The sequence below is a fragment of the Eubalaena glacialis genome, chromosome 2 (genome assembly GCF_028564815.1).
Source record: "Eubalaena glacialis isolate mEubGla1 chromosome 2, mEubGla1.1.hap2.+ XY, whole genome shotgun sequence".
Classification (NCBI taxonomy): Eukaryota; Metazoa; Chordata; class Mammalia; order Artiodactyla; family Balaenidae; genus Eubalaena; species Eubalaena glacialis.
This window is the reverse complement of record NC_083717.1, coordinates 40,011,109-40,028,599: the sequence shown is the minus strand read 5'-3', so window position 1 is coordinate 40,028,599 and position 17,491 is coordinate 40,011,109. Positions and strand designations below refer to the sequence as shown.

General features: G+C 55.5%; 1 protein-coding gene across 4 annotated transcripts in view; it reads right to left on the bottom strand.

Moving 5' to 3' along the window:
• Positions 1 to 12,297, bottom strand: part of NTRK3 (neurotrophic receptor tyrosine kinase 3) — a 373,167-nt gene extending 360,870 nt beyond the window's left edge. For all 4 annotated transcript variants that reach the window (XM_061179966.1, XM_061179967.1, XM_061179968.1 and 1 more), the window contains exon 1: positions 11,504 to 12,297. In XM_061179966.1, coding sequence (XP_061035949.1) covers positions 11,504 to 11,751 — 248 coding nt within the window. In that variant the 5' untranslated portion in view covers positions 11,752 to 12,297. The remainder of the gene's footprint in view (positions 1 to 11,503) is intronic.
• Positions 12,298 to 17,491: the final 5,194 nt, after the last annotated feature.

Genomic DNA, 17,491 nt, shown 5'->3' with positions numbered 1-17,491 from the left:
TTCCTGCAGAAATCATGGTCTAGTGCCCTCTTGTGGCTGATCATAGAACTGGAATGAATGCGCATGGGAGGCTCTTCAGGGTGGATTGGAGGGACTGAGTGGTCACCCCCTTCCCACTGGACTCGTCCATTCTTTCTCCCAGGGCTGGTCCTGGAGCCCCATCTGTAGCTGACAGGCCTAGTCAATTACAATAGCCGGAAGAGAATCATCCAGTGAGTGGGAAGCTACATAGAGCAAGAACAGCAGTGAAACCACATGGAACAACACCTGCAAGGGGCTGGGTGCTCCTGAGTCACCCTGCATGCAGGTTCCTGGCATCCCAACTCCCAAGGCTGGGGAGGGGGGGAGGCGGGCAGCAGGAAGGCTCTGCCTGGACACTGCCACTTGGTTTCCCAACTGAGGCTATCAGTAGCAACCATTACAATCTTCCTGTTCTTGGGCAGACATGTGCCTCAGCCACTTTGTCACCTTTTCCAAATACACACCATGTTAGTCCTTCTGTTGCCTCCCTGAGCTCTGGCCCTAGGGGAGGTCCTAGCTCCCCTCTCATCCCACTCTTCAAGGACCCAGAAACGCCCCTGCCCTTCACCTCTGAGAGACTCCTATTGTACCATTTGCCAGTTTGGCCTCTGTGTACCCATCATATGCCAGGCACTTACTATAATCTCATTTAATCCTCACAACTACTCTAGGAAGACGGATCTAGTTAGCTCAGTTTTTCAGATGAAGAGACAGAAGCTCAGAGAGGTTAAGTAACTTGCCTAAGCTCACACAGGGGGAGAGCCAGGATTTAAACTGAAGGTTCTCTGGCCAAAGAAGCCACTATTCTTCCTATGACACTGAGTTGCCTTTGAGGCAAAAGAACCATTGAAAGTCTGGGGGCCCAGGAATAGTTCTAATGGAAGACCTTGGTTTAAAAGATTAATCTGTCAAGATGTGGAGGATGAGCTGGAAGTAGGAGAGGCTGGACTCAGGAAAAACAGATGAGGGTCATAAAAAGTAACCACACCTGTGGGAATGATGTTCTGGAGAGTGGTAACGAGAAGAGGAAGAAAACGAGAGGGAGAGACAAGCATTAAGACTTTTACACACACAGACAGGAGTGCACGTTCTCATCAAACTCTTAAAATAACCCAGTACTATCAGTACTATTTCTGATGAGGAAATGGAAATCAAAAAATATCCAGCCCAGGGTCACACAGCTGGGAAGAGGCAGAGTTGTGAACTCAAGCTTCATTTAGTAGGTGCCATCCATAAGCAAGGTTGTCTACGCAAATGATCTCCAGCCCAGTAGGACAGCCATAAATGTTATGTTCATCCCTGTTCTTCAGGGATCAGCCTCAAAAAAGTATCAGAAATAAGTAGGTGGGAAAAGACTGACCACAACAGAGAGGGTCCCACCTGCAGCCCTGGGTCCAGCAGCCATGAGATGGCCCTCAGGGCAGAGCTGCAGGCCCCAGATCTGAGAGCTCAGGACCCACTACAAAAGAGGGAGATCCCGTCTCCAAAACTAATAGCTGTGTTAGTGGGACAAGGCTCTTTCATGAACCAACTAGTACAAAGAACAAGACAGCACCTGCTCAAATACGAGACTGCTTGGAACAGCCAGAGAAGAGCTCAAAGCACGCACAGAAAGGAAACAGTCAAAACTAGCCCGTCCAGGCAGGGTCCAGGACCCTGGTTTGCAAGCCACTTTGATACCCATCAATTTAGATGGGTGTCTCTGAGAACAGAGATGGTCTAGAGAGGTTGAGAGACAGCACCAAGCTCTCACGTCTGGTAAATATCAGGACTCCGGGCTTCCTGAGCAGCTACTTGATGTCTAAGTAATTACCAAGCTTGGCATGGCTGGGGTTGGGGGCAGCAGGGAGAGAGAGGGGAGAGATGCCTCCACACTTGGACCGGCATATCAAATGGCCTGAGGGAGCTCATGAAGCTCCCTTCTCCCATGACACTAACTCTGCAGTGTAGCCGTCTGTCAACTTCTCTGTGTCCCCATCAAGACTTATCTTCCTGGGCAGGAACGATGTCCCGTTCATTCATCTCCATGACCCTCGTGCAGATGCACTGACCCCTCCTGCTGCTGCTGAGACAAACTTGGTGGGAAGGAGAGCACTCCAGCTCACTTCTGGTCACCCAGGGCACTCTCCCAGCCGCCTCCTGGGAAGCTCAGGTGCAGGAGACTCACATGCCTGGGCTGCAGACATGATGGAGGTAGGACCCCATGATGAGGGCTGCGAGAGGCCCCGCCTAGGGGAGAGCTGATCTCCCTGCTCAGCCCTGGCTCAAGAAAGGCTCTGAAAGCCAGGTCAGCCGGTGCACATCTCACCACACTGGAGCCGCATCCCCAGCTCCCAGGGAACGCAGCCACCACCAGCCTCGGTCAGTCTCGTGCGCAGCACTGCCCTCTTGTGGTCACCAGGAGTCTAGACGCAGACAATCTTTGTAGGCAGGAAGCCAAAGCCTTCAGGGCTTGTTTACGGGAGACCTCAGTCGTGATGTGCATGGAACACAGAAGAGATGGCAGTTGTGGGTGCGCAAAGACGCCCCCAGATGCATGCACACAGCCCACTTTACCGCGGGAAGCAGTCCAGATTAGGACTGCGCATCTAAGATTGCTCCGTCTCTCTTTGCAGGAGGCTAAGGGCTCCTCTCCCTGCCTCTGTAAGAGCCCAGATCCCTCAGCCCCAGAGCAGACGCTTGCAGAGGGCGGGAGGATGAGAGCCACACCAGCTGGGGAGGCGGCCTCTGAGGCGTTCTGGTCTCACTGTGCCACGAACTCGCTGGGTGATTGAGTCAAGTCCTTTCACCTCTCTGGAGACTTGGGTTCCTTCTCTGTAAAACTGGGTTTGGCCCCAATTATTTCTGAGCCCCTTTCCAGGTCAGATGATTTATGGTTCAAAGTCTTGATCTTTTTCCTAACTCAAAAACACTCTCAGACGTCTAGAAATGTAAATAAGCAACATGGTGCCCTACCGCTTGGGGAGCCCATCAAGTATATGATCACCCTGATCTGACAGTGACCCTGAGAGGGAGATAAACTCCAATTCCCAGAGGTGATCCCAAATCCCAGAAGGGGAAACCAAGGCCAGAGAGGCTCTAGGATGTGGTGAACTCTTCCAGCCAAGAAGCAGCAAAATGGGGTGTTTCCACAAATTCCTGCCCTGCAATCGTAGCACTTTGCTGGGTACCCCAGCTCTCTCTGCAGGGACAGCTGTAGCCATCCCCCATGCTCATCCCTATGGAGAGACAGATGGAGCTTCCCTGAGCAAGGGGGGAAGAGAGATGGAGCAAGAGGAAGGGTAGAGAGGAGTAAAGGCTGCTCATTTGAGGAGGAGGCAAGAGAAGGGCCAGGAAGAACTAGAATTCACCCTCCAGAAAAGACGCTCTAAATATCCGCTTCCAGCTCTAGGTGGACACATCAGACATCCCCCTTCTGCTCTACATCCAGTGGCAGCCTTGGAACTCCAAAACTCAAGCTGGGAGAAGCCAACCTGCCCCCTATTCTCCCATCCAGGCTCTCCCTGGCCATGGGCAACTGGGGACACAGTCCTGCTGACCATGTCTCAGCCCAGAGTGGAGCTGGCTGGGGCCCAGCTGCCAGCTTCCTGAATACTCGCCAGCCTCAGCTGGCACCTGGTCTCCTGGGGGAGCTGACCTGACCTCAGAAACTAGGACGTCATGGGGTGGTCAAGGAGGCCTGGGGAGAGGGCTTGGTTGGGACGAGCCTCACGCGAGGCTGCTGTTAGGAGCAGGTCAGGAAGACCCCAAGCCTCCCCATCATTAGAGCCTGGCTTTGAGAGTGCTGGCCAGGGCTGCTTGGCCAACACCAGACCCACCACTGTCTCATTTGCCTTCCTCTCCAAACCCAGCCAGGGGAATTCTCAGCTAGGGAACTGGAATGTTATAAAATAAAGGATCCTCCTAGACCTTCATGTCTACCCTTTTATTTTATTATTAATTTATCTTGATGGTCATAGATTTGTGAATGTGTGTGTATAACAGTATATATTCACATGCATAAGAATATAGTGAAAGAGTATAGGCAATGGAGCTTAACGTTAAATGTCAGACTCCTCTGATTGGCTTCGTGAAATGAAGCAAGTCACATTCCATCTCTGGACTCATTTTCCCCATCTGTAAAATGGGACGAATAATAGTACTTATCTCCTAGGGTTGGTGTGAGGCCGTAATGGGTTATATTACCTCCAAAGTGCTTGGAACAGTGTCTGGAACATAGTAAGTGCTCAGTAAATGCCAGCTGCCATGAGTTATCATGTATCGACAGCTTTCTCTTTACCCGGCATGACACAGGCCACTGACCCCCAGAGTGCTGCTAAAAGATAGTTGTTATTATTATCCTCATCTCACAGAGAAGGCAAGTGAGGCCCAGAGGAGGGAAGGGGTTTGTCCAAAGCTAGGAAAAGGCCAGGTCTGGAGGACCTGCTGGGGACAGGTTCCTCTCCCTGCTGGATGATTCTGTCTGGGGACAGAATCCTGAATCTTCCACCACCCAGATGGGGGACACTTACGATGGGACAAGCCAGATGGGGGGACAGGGGCAGAAGTGAAGTTAGAAAGGACAGGCTCCAAACTGGCTGCGCCCACAGATCCCTGAGCCCTGTGTGTAAACAGAGCTCAGCAGAGCCCTCGCCAAGAGCAGTTTTAATTGGCATGGGCTGCAGGCTGCAAAGAGCCCTGGGGCTGCCAGCCTTGCATAGTTGCTGCCTCTGGGGACCCCAGATTTGGAATCATTGCCCCAGAGGGAGACACAGTCGTGGGCGAGGCTCTGGCTTTGACAGAGTGCCCAGAAAGGGCGCCAGAGCCGAGTAGGAGAAGGCGGTGCTGGCACCGGGGCAGGGACGTCCTCCAGCAGCCCGAGGACCCCCAAGTCCCTGCCTCTCTCTGCGCCTCTCCTGGGACCCTCGCAGGTAAGGTGAGGGAGGAGCTGACTGCAGGGGTCCCTCCCAGCTCTGAATTCCAGGGAGCCCTGCCCTCGGGGGTAGTAGGCAGAAATTTGAGGATCCTCATGGGGGTTCCACTGGGCACTGAGCTTCTGGAGTCTTCATTCCTGATGGTCTGATGTCCAATCCATCGAAGAGGAGCTGTCAGCATGCCCGGCCCCCAGGAGTGTTTGTGTTTCCCAAAGTGGAGGCCAGCAAGGCTCAGGGGATGACAGACGCCTTGAGCTGAGAACTCAGTTGGTCATCGATAGATCTGGGGGACCGAGTCCAGCCTCCACTCAGGCCACGCTTAGACCCAACCACCAGGCCACTCAGCTGCCCTCCACAAGGCCCTCGTGGATGGGCCGCTCCCATAGCGCTGCCCCTTGGGAGAGAAGGAACTTGCTGGATGAAAATAGTCTGCTTCTCCGTTCCCAAGAGCCAGAGGGTGTCCAGCTACAGGGTTAAAGCCGGGGAGAGAATGGAGTCCAGGAAACCAGAGAGGCCATGAAGGGAGCATCAGAGGAGGAGCCTCAAGACCCTTCCAGATCTTTCCTTTTGTGAGACACTCAACCACTGGGATTCAAGTTCTGTTCTTTATTTTGTTTGTTTTGTTAATCGGGACAATGGGGCTAATAATCCCTGCTTAGGTACTTCAAGTAGCTGTGGCAAAAATAAACACAACAGGGACTTCCCTGGTGGCGCAGTGGTTAAGAATCCGCCTGCCAACGCAGGGGACACAGGTTCGAGCCCTGGTCCGGGAAGATCCCACATGCCGCGGAGCAACTAAGCCTGTGTGACACAACTACTGAGCCTGTGCTCTAGAGCCCGCAAGCCACAACTACTGAGCCCGCGTGCCTAGAGCTCGTGCTCCACAACAAAGAGAAGCCACCGCAATGAGAAGCCCTTGCACTGCAACGAAGAGTAGCCCCTGCTCGCTGCAACTAGAGAAAGCCTGCACACAGCAATGAAAACCCAACGCAGCCAAAAATAAATTAATTAATTAATTAATTAAAAAAATAATAAACACAACAACTGTAAACTGGAGAGAAGGAAGAAATGAATTGGGGAGGAGGGATTCATGGAGGTGAAGGATGTGCTACAAGGGACAAAGGGCAGGACCCAGAGGGCTACTAGGGACCGTCTTTTGAGAACTGGCCTGGCCCTGGGACTTAGGAATCCTGATCCCCTCTGCCACCCAGCCTGCTCGCTCCTCACATGCCCCTGCCCCGACTCCCAATTCATCAACCCCTCCTGGGAACAGAGCCAAGAAGGGGAGCCAGGGGCTTCAGGACCACCCCTCCTACCGTCAACCCGGCTCCCTCTCAAGCCCAGGCCCTTCCAGCCACGACAACATTGGGCACCAAGCTTTTTTGATTATGCATGCTTTGGCAATAAAAATTCATCTCGTAACCCCCAAACACTCCTATTTATTAAATTATATGCTTATACTTCTTCGATTCATATATTAAACATTAAATATTCCCTCTTCTCAACAAGAATAACTTGAAATAGAAGCTCTAAGGTTTTCTTCTCACACCCAGCAGAGGCCCTGCTCCGGCAATGAGCTGAAGCTCTGCAGAAGGACGTCTCCCTGCCTTGAGCTCACGGTACAGGGGGGCAAGGGCGCGGGCCACAAAGCTGGGTGTCCAGCCTCTAATGAGAGGCTGCAGGCCTTGGCGCATTCTTGCTAGGGGTGGCACTTGGTCTGGGTAGTGGACTCCAAACTGGGTGGCCCAGAGTCCTCTAGAGGTGGGAGGGGAAGGAACGAAGGGAAAATGGCCAGTGGCCAATGGCCAGCGAGGGAGCGCCTGCTGTCTTCCTCTGGGTGGCGCCACAAGGGTCAGCACCAGGCCCCGGGATGGTGCCCTTAGAAGTGGCCTAGCCGAGCCTCCTTGGGGATGTTCCCTGGGCCCCGGGATGGCATATGTCCGAGCTGGAAAGGACACTGCTCCATGGCCTCAATTCACAGTTGAATTTCCAGGCTCAGAAAGACTACAGTCTTCTACCATGGCTCACAGAGGATAAAGGGTAAATCCAGGGGTGGGACTCATGTGTCTCATCCCTTTCTCTAATCCTACCCTGCCAGTGGCCAACTGGAGGCCCCAAAGGGAGGCTGGAGAGGGTGTCTGTGATCCCAGTACAATCCACTGAACGCAGCCCTCGACATGGGGACCCCAGCCCAGGCAGCAGCAGAGATGCCACGATACTGGCAAAGGCCAGACCAAGGGAGGGCTTTGTCCACCCCTACAGTCAGAGAGGAGTCAGCCGCCAGGGACAGGTAAGGCAAGGATGAAGAGCTGCCCAGGGGAGCGGGTGTCAGGCCCCTCCCTCTTCACAGCCATTCTTTCCACTTCCGCTTCGCAGGAGAGTGGTCAGCCTCTTGCAGGATGCCGGGCTGACTCCCAGGCTCCATGCTCAGCCCTCGGTAGCCAGGCCAAGAACTCTCAGAGCTAGGGTCGAGCTGGGCTGGTTTTACCCAAACCCATCACGTGCTCAGGTCCCCTGGAGCTGCAGAGCTGATGCCCTGGGCTTCGGGGTGTGCCTTGGAAGACTGACCTGGGCTGAGGATTCTGGCTCCAGGGAGGGTCCTCCAGGGAAGGCCTGAATCCACCCACCAACAGCCTGGCCTCCATACAAAATCTCAGGGCCTCTTCGGTCCAGGGTCCCCAGCTTTTATCCTGGAAGTACCTCTTTCCCCAGGGCTATAACCACTTCCCCTTCTAAATCTCACCTCAAAGTCCCCTCACAACTCTACCTCCCTCCCTCAGGCCTAGCCCCAATGTGGGGGGCTCCTGATTGAACCCCATGATGTTCTTGGGGCCTGGCTCACACCCCTGCCTGCAACCCAGCTCTCACTGGTAATTGTCAAGGCTGGCTCTCCCCTTGACCCTTAGAAAGGCTAAGAATCAAGAAGTCAGTACAACAGCCAAAGCCCCAAATGATCCCTCACCCAGCCAGGGGAGGGCCTGCAGGGAAGACAGGGGAAATCAAGGGACCAGAGTGCTGTAAACACCAGGGACCCTGTGGTGGCTCGTGTGGAGACCCAGCTGGCAGCTCAGGGTCCCAGCCAAGAGCCCACGGTCTTCACAAGCCCAGGAACACCCAGCCCAGCGATGCCATCTTCTCCCCCTGGATTTTCTTTCTAGCAGTCCAAGGATGCACTATTCCAACCCAACCCCAGGCAGGCCTGGCCTAGAGACGCCAGACGGCCCCCCTCCCAGCCACCACCCTTCTGCCTTTGTGACGTCAGAGCCTGGCTGGGTGCGGCCGCACATGGACCCTTCTAGGTAAGGTTACTGTGTATCAAGAGCTCCAATGGCAGAGGGATTGGCCTCCTGAACAGAAAGATGCCAAAAGGGAGGGCACTTTGGGAGGGGCGGAGGTGAGACCCACACTTCTGCCCTGAGGCCTTGCAGCTGATTTCCTCCTGATACTGATGGGGCAGCCACCTACCCCATCAGAGGCGCCCTCCGATGGGGACACAGGAGCCACCCAACATGCCACCCCTGAGAGGAAGGACCATAGGGAATCTCTGGTCCCTCTGAAAACTCAGAGGTGATCAGTTCAGCACCTGAGGGAGAGACCTCAGGACTCCACAGCCCCGAGAACAGGAGGGTGGCTGGGTGGCGGTCACCCCAGGTTCCCTTAGCTAGGCCTGCTGGAACTCCAGCTTCTGCCCCAGCCTCTTCCTCGGCCCCCAGAGTCTGCCCAAGCTGCACCCCCAGACATACACCAGCATCAAGAGCTTCAGGCTGATGGAAGGCTGGGGGACCCCTTGATCTCCAAATCTCTGATAGCATCAGAAATCTAAAGAACACATTCCTTTTCAGCAAAGCGCAGGCTTGGACTGAAGCCCCACCTCCCGGTCCCACCAAAGGAAGGCCCCCTCCTCTGCCTGGAGGGCTCCTCTCTGTCCTCAAGCCCCTCCTTCCAGCCCGCCTCCATGGGTAGCCCTGCAGAGTGGGGGACCTGGGTTTTGGGGTCCAACAGACAAAGGTCTAAGCCTGGCTCACTGCTGGGGCTATGTGCCCCCAGGAAAGTTACTTTGCAGCCTGAGCCTCCATCATGAGGTAAGACAGGGATGGTGACACCTGCTTCCCAGGGCGAGCAGGACTCCCCTCCTTCTCTGCTCTGCCTCCAGGCCAGAAGGCTGGGCCCTTCCCTAGTTCAGTCAATACCAGCCATAGATATAACAGGGCACTGGGGAGAAGATAGGATGAGGAAGGGTCATCCCACCCATGACCTCTGACCCTCCCCCACCTGCCACTCGGCACAGCTCCGACGGGAATCCAGTTCCCTGGCTCTTGGGTGTTAGGGTGGATTCAAGGAAAGGAGTCCTGACTTCCTGGCAAAGCGTCTGAGTCCTGAAACAAGGATGGAGACACACACAGAGGGACTCCCAATCTACTCCCGGATTACCTCCCCCCAGCTGCCCTTCTGGGGTCCTTCAGTGGCAAAGGGGACAAGAAGCCACCCCATCCCCTCCCATCATTACCTTCCCAGCAGCCCCACCTTGGACCCTTTGCCTGGAAAGCTCAACCCAATTCTTCCTTATCAGACTGCTTCCCCTAGCTTTCTTTTCAGAGGGGGGACACCTCTGCGTAGCCATAAAAAGCCTGCGGATTGTGACCCTCCCCGCCTCCCACCGGCTTCCTACAGGGACACACATCCTTGGAACAGAGAACAAGCTGGCTGAGGCTCACCAGCTCCCAGAGACCCGCACTGGGCACCTGGGGCACCGTCTCTCCAACCCCTGGCCCACCCGATTCCCTGAAAATCCCTAGGTCTAGCTCCTGAGCTCCTGGACCCTCTGCTAGGCTCCCCCCTCCTGTCCCACACACACCCCTCCCCCCACCCCTACCCCCACCCCTCCGTGCACGTCCAAGGCAGAGGTTCCCTGACAATCTCACTCCCACTCTCCTGGCTGCATCCTTGGGGATGCTGGAATGCTGTGGCCTGCAGGTGGGAGAGGCTGCATTGGGTCCATCCTGTTTCTCCTGCCCTCCCCTCCACCCCACCCTTGGCTGTTTATCTTGTCACCCCAGGCCAGCCGGGCTGAAGGTGGTAAGAGGGTGAACGGTCGAGCCAAGATATGGGTCAAGCTTGTCTCCTGGGCCAGGAGTCAGGGACACCCCCTGGGCTGCACACTCCCCTCAAACTGTTCGCTGCAAGAACGCGAGCAGAGTCTCCATTAAGCCAAGAGGGCTGGTGGGCTTTGGAGGGAGCAGGACCGCAATTCCTCCAGGCTTTACAGCCCCATCGCCCTGGGGCCGAGGTGAAGGGAGAGCCGATGCCTGGGAGAGCAGCACCCACGGCAGAATCCAGCCCCTCTTGAGTCTCTGCCCAAATGCCTGCCTCAGACCCCAGCCAGGACTTCAGTGCCAACCCTTTTCAGCATCCCACCCACTTCAGGGGTCTCCAAGGGGTGGGGACCTTGGGGGGAGACAGGTGAGAGCTACCCCCTGAACACTCCCAGTGCCATCCACAACCTTCTCTGGATGGCAGGATGGGATGGGGGTCACCTGGCTGAGGTCAGTGGAAGATAATCTGGACAGGCTCTCTCTCTCCGTCCATGCTTCTAACCCCCATCCCTGCCGAAGAAAAATAACCGGGGGGCGTAGGGGGAAGAGCAGGCCACCACAGGGCTCACTCAGACAGGGCAGAACCAAGCAAATGCTAGTCAGAGTTCAATTTTCCAAATAAACGGATCTGCACGATCGTATAAGCCCCATCCCCAAAACACGCAAGCCTTCCCTCCTCCCTTCACCATCCTGACTCGGAATTACTGGAACAGTTATCAAAGCTCAAACAGGAACAGGATCTGTAGGCGCCCAGATGCAGATGAGGGTGGGAAAGGGCGGGGGGGGGTGTCTCGGAAATGCCCAAAATGGGGTTGGAGAGGGCGGGCGAGAAGGAAAGGGAAGAGGTAGGCGTCCATGACGGCCTCGACATGTCCAAAGTCTCCCTGCGAGCAGCCAACTCCCAACTTGTTTACTTGACAGCGTGTTTTGCTGTTTCCAAAAGGAAACAGTTAAACCTCTGGGCTGGATCGCGAGCAGTCCCTAACTGTCACCTTCCCTCCCGGTTAAGCGCTGCCGCCGCCACCGCTGTCGCTGCCGGCGCCGCTGCCGGGGAATCGAACCTCGTCTACTTTATTCCACTTGAGCGTGGCCAAACTGTTGCTGTTTTGTGGGGGGCAAAGAACCCGATTCGCATCCTCGAAACGAGCCGCAGCGCCTGGGAGCGGGGGCGGGAGCCGGGCCCCGCGTGCCCCAGCCGGCTGGGGTCCTCTCGGGGGAGAGGCACACACACGCATCGCCAGATCACGCCTCGCCAAGGCCGGAGTCACCTGGAATACGCAGCCCGAGAGCATCTCCCGAGCCAGAGCGAGCCTGACGCGCGCCCGGCGGGCGGCGGGCGGCGGGTAGCGGGCAGCGGCGAGCTGGGGCGGGCGGAGGGCCAGCGAGCCTGACGCGCGCCCTGCGGGTCGGCGGGCGGGCGAGAGGGAGACGCGGAGAGAGGGGAGAGGCGGGTTGGGGAGCGGCCGCCTGACTTACATGGAAGTGATATTCCTTGAGATGTCCGTGATGTTGATGCTGGCATTCCCATTGCTGTTCCCTGAATCCTGCCCTTCCAGGAGGGGGAAGAGATTCCCATCGTCCGGCCGCCGGCAATTGATCTCAGTCTTGCTGCAGACACAATTTGCAGGGCAAGCCAGCACGGAACCCACATAGTCCAGCCAGACGCTTCCCAGCAAGAAAATCCGCCAGAAACTACACTTGGCTGGGCAAAGAGAGACATCCATCTCCGATCGCTGCTTCTAAAAAAGAGGAGGAGGAGAGGAGAGGGGGGTGGGGTGGGGGGAGTGGGGAGAGCTGGGGGGGAAGGAAACAAAGACGGCGAGGGAGGGGGGAAGGGGGAGGGGGGCCTCTGCCTTTGAAACGCCGTGCGATCAGATGCAAAATCCTTCAGCGTCTGAAACCATCGCGGCCGCCGCCGCCGCCGCCGCTGGGTGGGAGCCGCGGGGAGCGCCTAGTGGCGCGGTCTGCCTGGCATGGTGGCCGGCTCTGCGCTCGCCGGCTCGCCGGGTCCGGGGGCTCGGGAAGCGAGCCGCGCTCTCCGACTCCGAGACTTTGCCGGGTTGCAACAGACGGTGGGGAGGCAAAAAAAGAAAAAGGAAAAAAAAATGGAAAAGGAAAATATGGTGCTAAAGTCACCAAGTCCCACCTACTGGGCAGAATTAAAACGGACACACCTGCAAAATACACACACTCACACATCCACACACCCGGCGCCCGGAGGAGGAGGAGGAGGAAGAAGCGGTCTGAGCTGCAGCAGCCGCCGCGAATGGCTCGCTGCGCGCCTGCAGAAATGTACAAGTGCTCCGAGCCTTACGAAACGCACGGGTTATCCGAGCGTCTTCCTCGGTTCCCTCCCTCTCCCCCTCCCTCCCTCCCCTCCCTCCTCGCGGCCTCCTCCCCCCGCCCCCCGCCCCGGCTGGGAGCGGCAAGAGAGCGGAATCTCCCCCCTCCCTCCCTCTCCCACTCCCCTCCCCACACCCCTCTCTCTCTCCCCGCCCGCCCTCTCCCCTCCTCCTTCCCCACCCACCCACCCACTCGCCGGCTCGCGGCTCTCGCCCGCACAGCCACCCGCAGCCGCGCGGCCGCCCGCCCGCCTGCTCCAAGCCTAGCGGCCCGGCGCCCGCTCGCCGCAGCCAAGAGGAAAGCAAGACGGAAGGGAAAAAGTTGCAGTTGGGATTGCGAGGGTCTGGACTGGGGAGGGGGACTTGGAGAGCTGGCGGCGCGACGCGGAAAGGCGCTCTCCTTTCCACTTTTTGGCCCTCGCGCTGCCCGGTTTTGCTGCAATCCGGACCGCGAGAGGAAGTGAAATGAACGCGGCCGAGGTGATCGGGGAGCGTTCCCGAGCCTGGGTGGGGGGCACTGGCTTGAAGACGGCGATCGGGGGTACGGGAGCACACAGGACCCCCAGAGAGGCACCCAGAGCCGGGGACCGGGGCCGCGGACGCGCGGTCCTCGGTCTAAATGACACTCATTCCCGTAATCGAGAGTCCGGGAGATAGGATCGGCTGGGAGGGGACTGCGGGGCACGGCTGGGTTGGTGCCCCCGCGCCCCTTGCGCCTTCTTGGCGGTGGGTTTTGCGTCCTTGGGCAGACAGGGAGCGGGGAAGGAAGGAACTAGCGCCGAAAGGGCTGCGCTGCAGATCCGAGGTGGCCCCAGGCGAGCTGCGCGTGCGAGAGAAACCGCCGGGGAAATTGAGATGCAAGGGGCATTTTTTGGCAAGCACCAGGCCAGTACCGTCAGAGGCCGGCTTCTCGGGCTCGGCTCTCTCGGGTGCGCTGAGCTGGCTGCCGGGCGAGGGGGCGGGCGGGCTGCTTTCTCCGGATTCGGGGGCGCAGGACCTCCCTCCTTTCCTCCCACACAAGCACCCCTTCCTGGTAGGGGCGCAAAGCAGGTGCAGCCTTCTACGCGAGCTCAGTTTCCGTCGGGAGAGGAGGAAAGTCCCCGCTTTTTGCCTTGGTAGAGATATTTCTTTTTAATAAAACGTCAGAATGCCAAATGTGAGATGTTTGCTGAGAACACGGAAGCATTAGCTGCCGGAAAGGAAAAGAAAGGGTTAGGGAAGTCCGAGAAGGCAGACACACTACAGCATTCACACGCAGAAGAAAGCACAGCTCTCCTCGCCGACTTGGAGGAGGGCAGGCGAGGAAGCGAACACACTGAATTCAACTGCATCCAGTATCTGAAAGGATTCTCCCCCGCCCCCCTGTGGATTCCGATGCAGGTCATGCAACTTGCGGGCAAGATGGGGGAAGGGGTATGCGGGGGGCCACCGGCCCGCCCCGGGCGCAATCACAGACTGGCTGGGCGCCTGCGAGTGGCACTGTCGCTGTGAGTAAACTTGGAAGCAAAAAGAAAAGAAAAGAAAAGAAGGAAGGGAGGGAGGGAGGGAGGAAGGAAGGAAGGAAGAAAAGAACGTGTCTGTAAAAGGCAGTTTTCCCGATTCCCCCTTACATTCCACCTTCCCTTGGCCTCAGTGAGACTTTTACCCCCTGTTGGCCAGTGTGGCCTTGCTGCCAGACTGGCATTTTGCCCTCCCACCAGCAGGAGGGGACAGAGAGTGGAGACCTCCTTAGACTCTCATACCAGTTCCTACTGGCCCAAGGCCATCTCTGATAGCCTTAGTCCACCGCAAGTGCCAATCCTTGATTGGCTCTGGAATATGTTTGAGAATCAGGGAAACTGAGGTGTAGTCAAAGCTGTCACTTGGCCTTTTTCAGGAGGTGGCAGGTGGTGGCAGAGAAACACAGAGAACCTTCCTCAGACCATGTCAGGGGAGACTCCAGTATGCAGGGTGAATCTTTTTTAATGCACAGGAGTGAGCATTAAGGGGCTCTGACCCCTGGCAGGTAGTTCCAACCCCTGGCAGGTGTGTGCCCAAGTAAAGACTCCAATACACCATGTGGATTTAGCCCAGCATCAGTTCTGCAGCCTGGAACTAAGATGGTTGTGTCTTAAAGGTGTCCAACACACTTTTTTTGAGAAAGAAATGATTTTTAACACTTCCAGGAGAGAAGGGGAGGCGTCTATAAATCAGAACAAATTTTAAAACTTGTAAAACCCCTTTGGAGATGGTACAAATGCAGCTGTGAAGCAAGGGGCCCTGATGGGACAAGCAGTCTCCCATCCTGACAGTAAGATGGGAATTAAGATGGGACATTATGTTATGTTTATGCTAGAGCTCTGGGCCTGAGCAGGAAGTGGCAACTTACAAGGAGTAAGGCCTTTTTTAAAGCAGATAATGGGCCAGGGGTGGCAAGAGCAGAGTTCTGTTTGGGACCACGGGCAAATCACTTCAGCCTCTGGGCCTTAGCTTTCACGTCTGTAAAATGACTAGGTTGGTCCACGCTGCCCAAAGCCTGACCCTCTGACCCGCAGCATCCACATCACCTAGAAACTTGTTAGAAATGCAGCATCCGAGGCCCCACCCCAGACCTACTAGACCAGAATATCCATTTTAACAAGCTCCCCAGGTGATTCATAAGCACACTACAGTTTGAGAAGTACTGAGATGACTCCCATAGTCCCTTCCAGCTTGAATAGTCTCTGATTCTACATGGACCTGGGTGGGAGGGATCGTCGAGAAAAAAAGAGGTTTCAGGGATGTAGATTCTCAGAATATTATTCAGGGTGACAAAAGTGGGTGTTTCAGATGCAAGGACCTTGTCAAAAAACAGACCTGTGAAGTTTCACTTCAAGCACAAGGGAAATATCCTGATGCTTCATTAATTCTTAACCTCTGAGAACAGCCAGATCTGGATGAGGGGGCAGGAGAAAGTGTCCAGCATAGACGCCCTCCTCTTGGTCAGTAGGGGTACAGAACATTTGAGGTGTCTTGTCTGCTTGGCAAGAATGTCCTGGTTGACAAGGAAGAATGGCTGTCACATCATCGTGATTCCCAGTCTCCAGCCGTCACTGGGTCCTAGAGAGATCGTGACCCAGCTCAGCATCCTGCCAATCAGGGGATAATCCCTCCCATCTCTTACAGCTAGCATCTTAGAAAGGAGGAAACTTCCCAGTGGATCCCATGCTGATCAATAAGAAGCAGGAATGGGCAGAGTTTTTTGAACAGTAAGTAAAGCTTTAGAAGCCTTTTACAGCTGAGCAGTCGCCATCTGATACCAGAGGTATGGAGAAGACAGGAACATTACTAAGATTTGGATGTGGTCGCCCACCAGTCAGGCCAGAATGGGGGCTGCCCCCATTCCAGAGCACAGTGATCCAACCTTCCTGACATCTAGAGAAACTGAACACATCTTATTCCAAAGGGCATATACCAGCTGCGTGAGCACCTGAGATTTCTCCTTGACTATTTGTTTATAAGATATCCCCAAAGCCAAATTTTCTGCCACCTCGAAAAGCCAGAAGGGAGTGGAGACTCAGGAGGCATAACAAACGAGATGCTGCCCGGGGAATCATCACCTCCCAGTGCCACCCCTGCTGGCCTGCTGCTCACACGTCTACCTTTCTAACCCAGCCACCTCCCCTTTTCCAATGAACCCACACCTCCGTGTCAGTGGCCACGTTATTGGGATGCAGGCCAGACCCCAGACATTTCAGATTTACCTTCCATGCCCTACTCCTAAGATGTCAGCCTAAATCCAAGAACCATGCTGCAGAACTTTCTAGTTGGAACAGAAATAGGACCCAACACCTTAACTCTGAGCTGGGAGGGGAACTGCGGTTCTGGGTGGTGACTGGGTGGGGAGGGGGGAGCACAGGAGAAGACAAAGGGAAAACTGAGCCCTGAAGAATTTGCTGTTCCAAAGAGTATCTGTGCTGGCAGGCTTGGACTTGGGTCAAAGAAAGTCCTGTTTTCTGGGTGGCCTTCACTCGAAATGCAAGGGGAAAAGGCACATTTGGAGGCTGAGGAGATGTAATGGTATCCAGAAGGCCCGGAGCCAAGGAGGGAATTTCAACTGTACATGGAGAATGTAATCCCACCCATGAAGAGAGACAGTCAAGCACCAAGGTGGTCCAAGGAAGCAGGAAAATCCAACCACAGGAGGTCCCAGCTCAGGACCCAGATTTAAGTCCCAAGATTTTGGGCACACACCTGCCAGGGGTTGGAACTACCTGCCAGGGGCCAGAGCCCCTTACTGCTCACTCCGGTCCATTAAAAAAGATTCCCTGAAGGATACCTAGCTTCTCCTCTCCTGCCCTGGTTGGAGTGTCTGGAGGCATTTGGGGGACCAGTGATGCTACCCAGGTGATTCTCCACTTATTCTACTCACCCAGAATGATGGATTCATAGAGTCTCTGGGCTGGAAAGGACTCCCGCCAACGACCTGCAACACCACTGGAGGCAGAAATCCCCTCAACAACATCCCCAAGTATCCAGCCTGTTCCCTCTTGAACACCTTCAGGGACAGGAAGCTCATACCACCCAAGGCCTCCCATTCTGTCCTCAAATAGCTTTATTCCTTGAAGAGCCTTCAGTTTGAAAGAATGAAGCCAGTCTCCCTGAAGCTTCCACCCTTGGTACTAGTGCTGCCACCTAGAAGCCCAGGGGAAAATCTTGTCTCTTTTCTGCAAGCCAATCAGGAGGCTGCCCACATCCACCTCTTCTCTGAGCAAAATATCCTCAGTTCCTGCCCTGTACCTCAAAAGCACAGCTTTCTGGTCCTTCCCCACTCTGGTCATTCCTGATGCATTCAGGTTTGTCAATAGCCCCTTTAGAGTATGGCTCCAAATCATGCAGGCTAGTGGTGCTCTGACCTTGGGGACAAGAGAGTCAGCAGCTCTAATGGGACTAAATAGGGTGTCATGAACTGAATTTACCACCCACTAGCGTTTGAGCCTGGGCAAGGCACTTAAGTCTTTGTGCCTTGGTTTCCCCATCTGCAAAATAGGGGTTTAACAGCATCTAACTCACAAGGTTATTGTAAGATCATGCAGTAAAGCACTTTGAGCAGTGCCTGACACACCGTAAGTACTTGGTGGGTATTAACTTCATTTTTCCATTT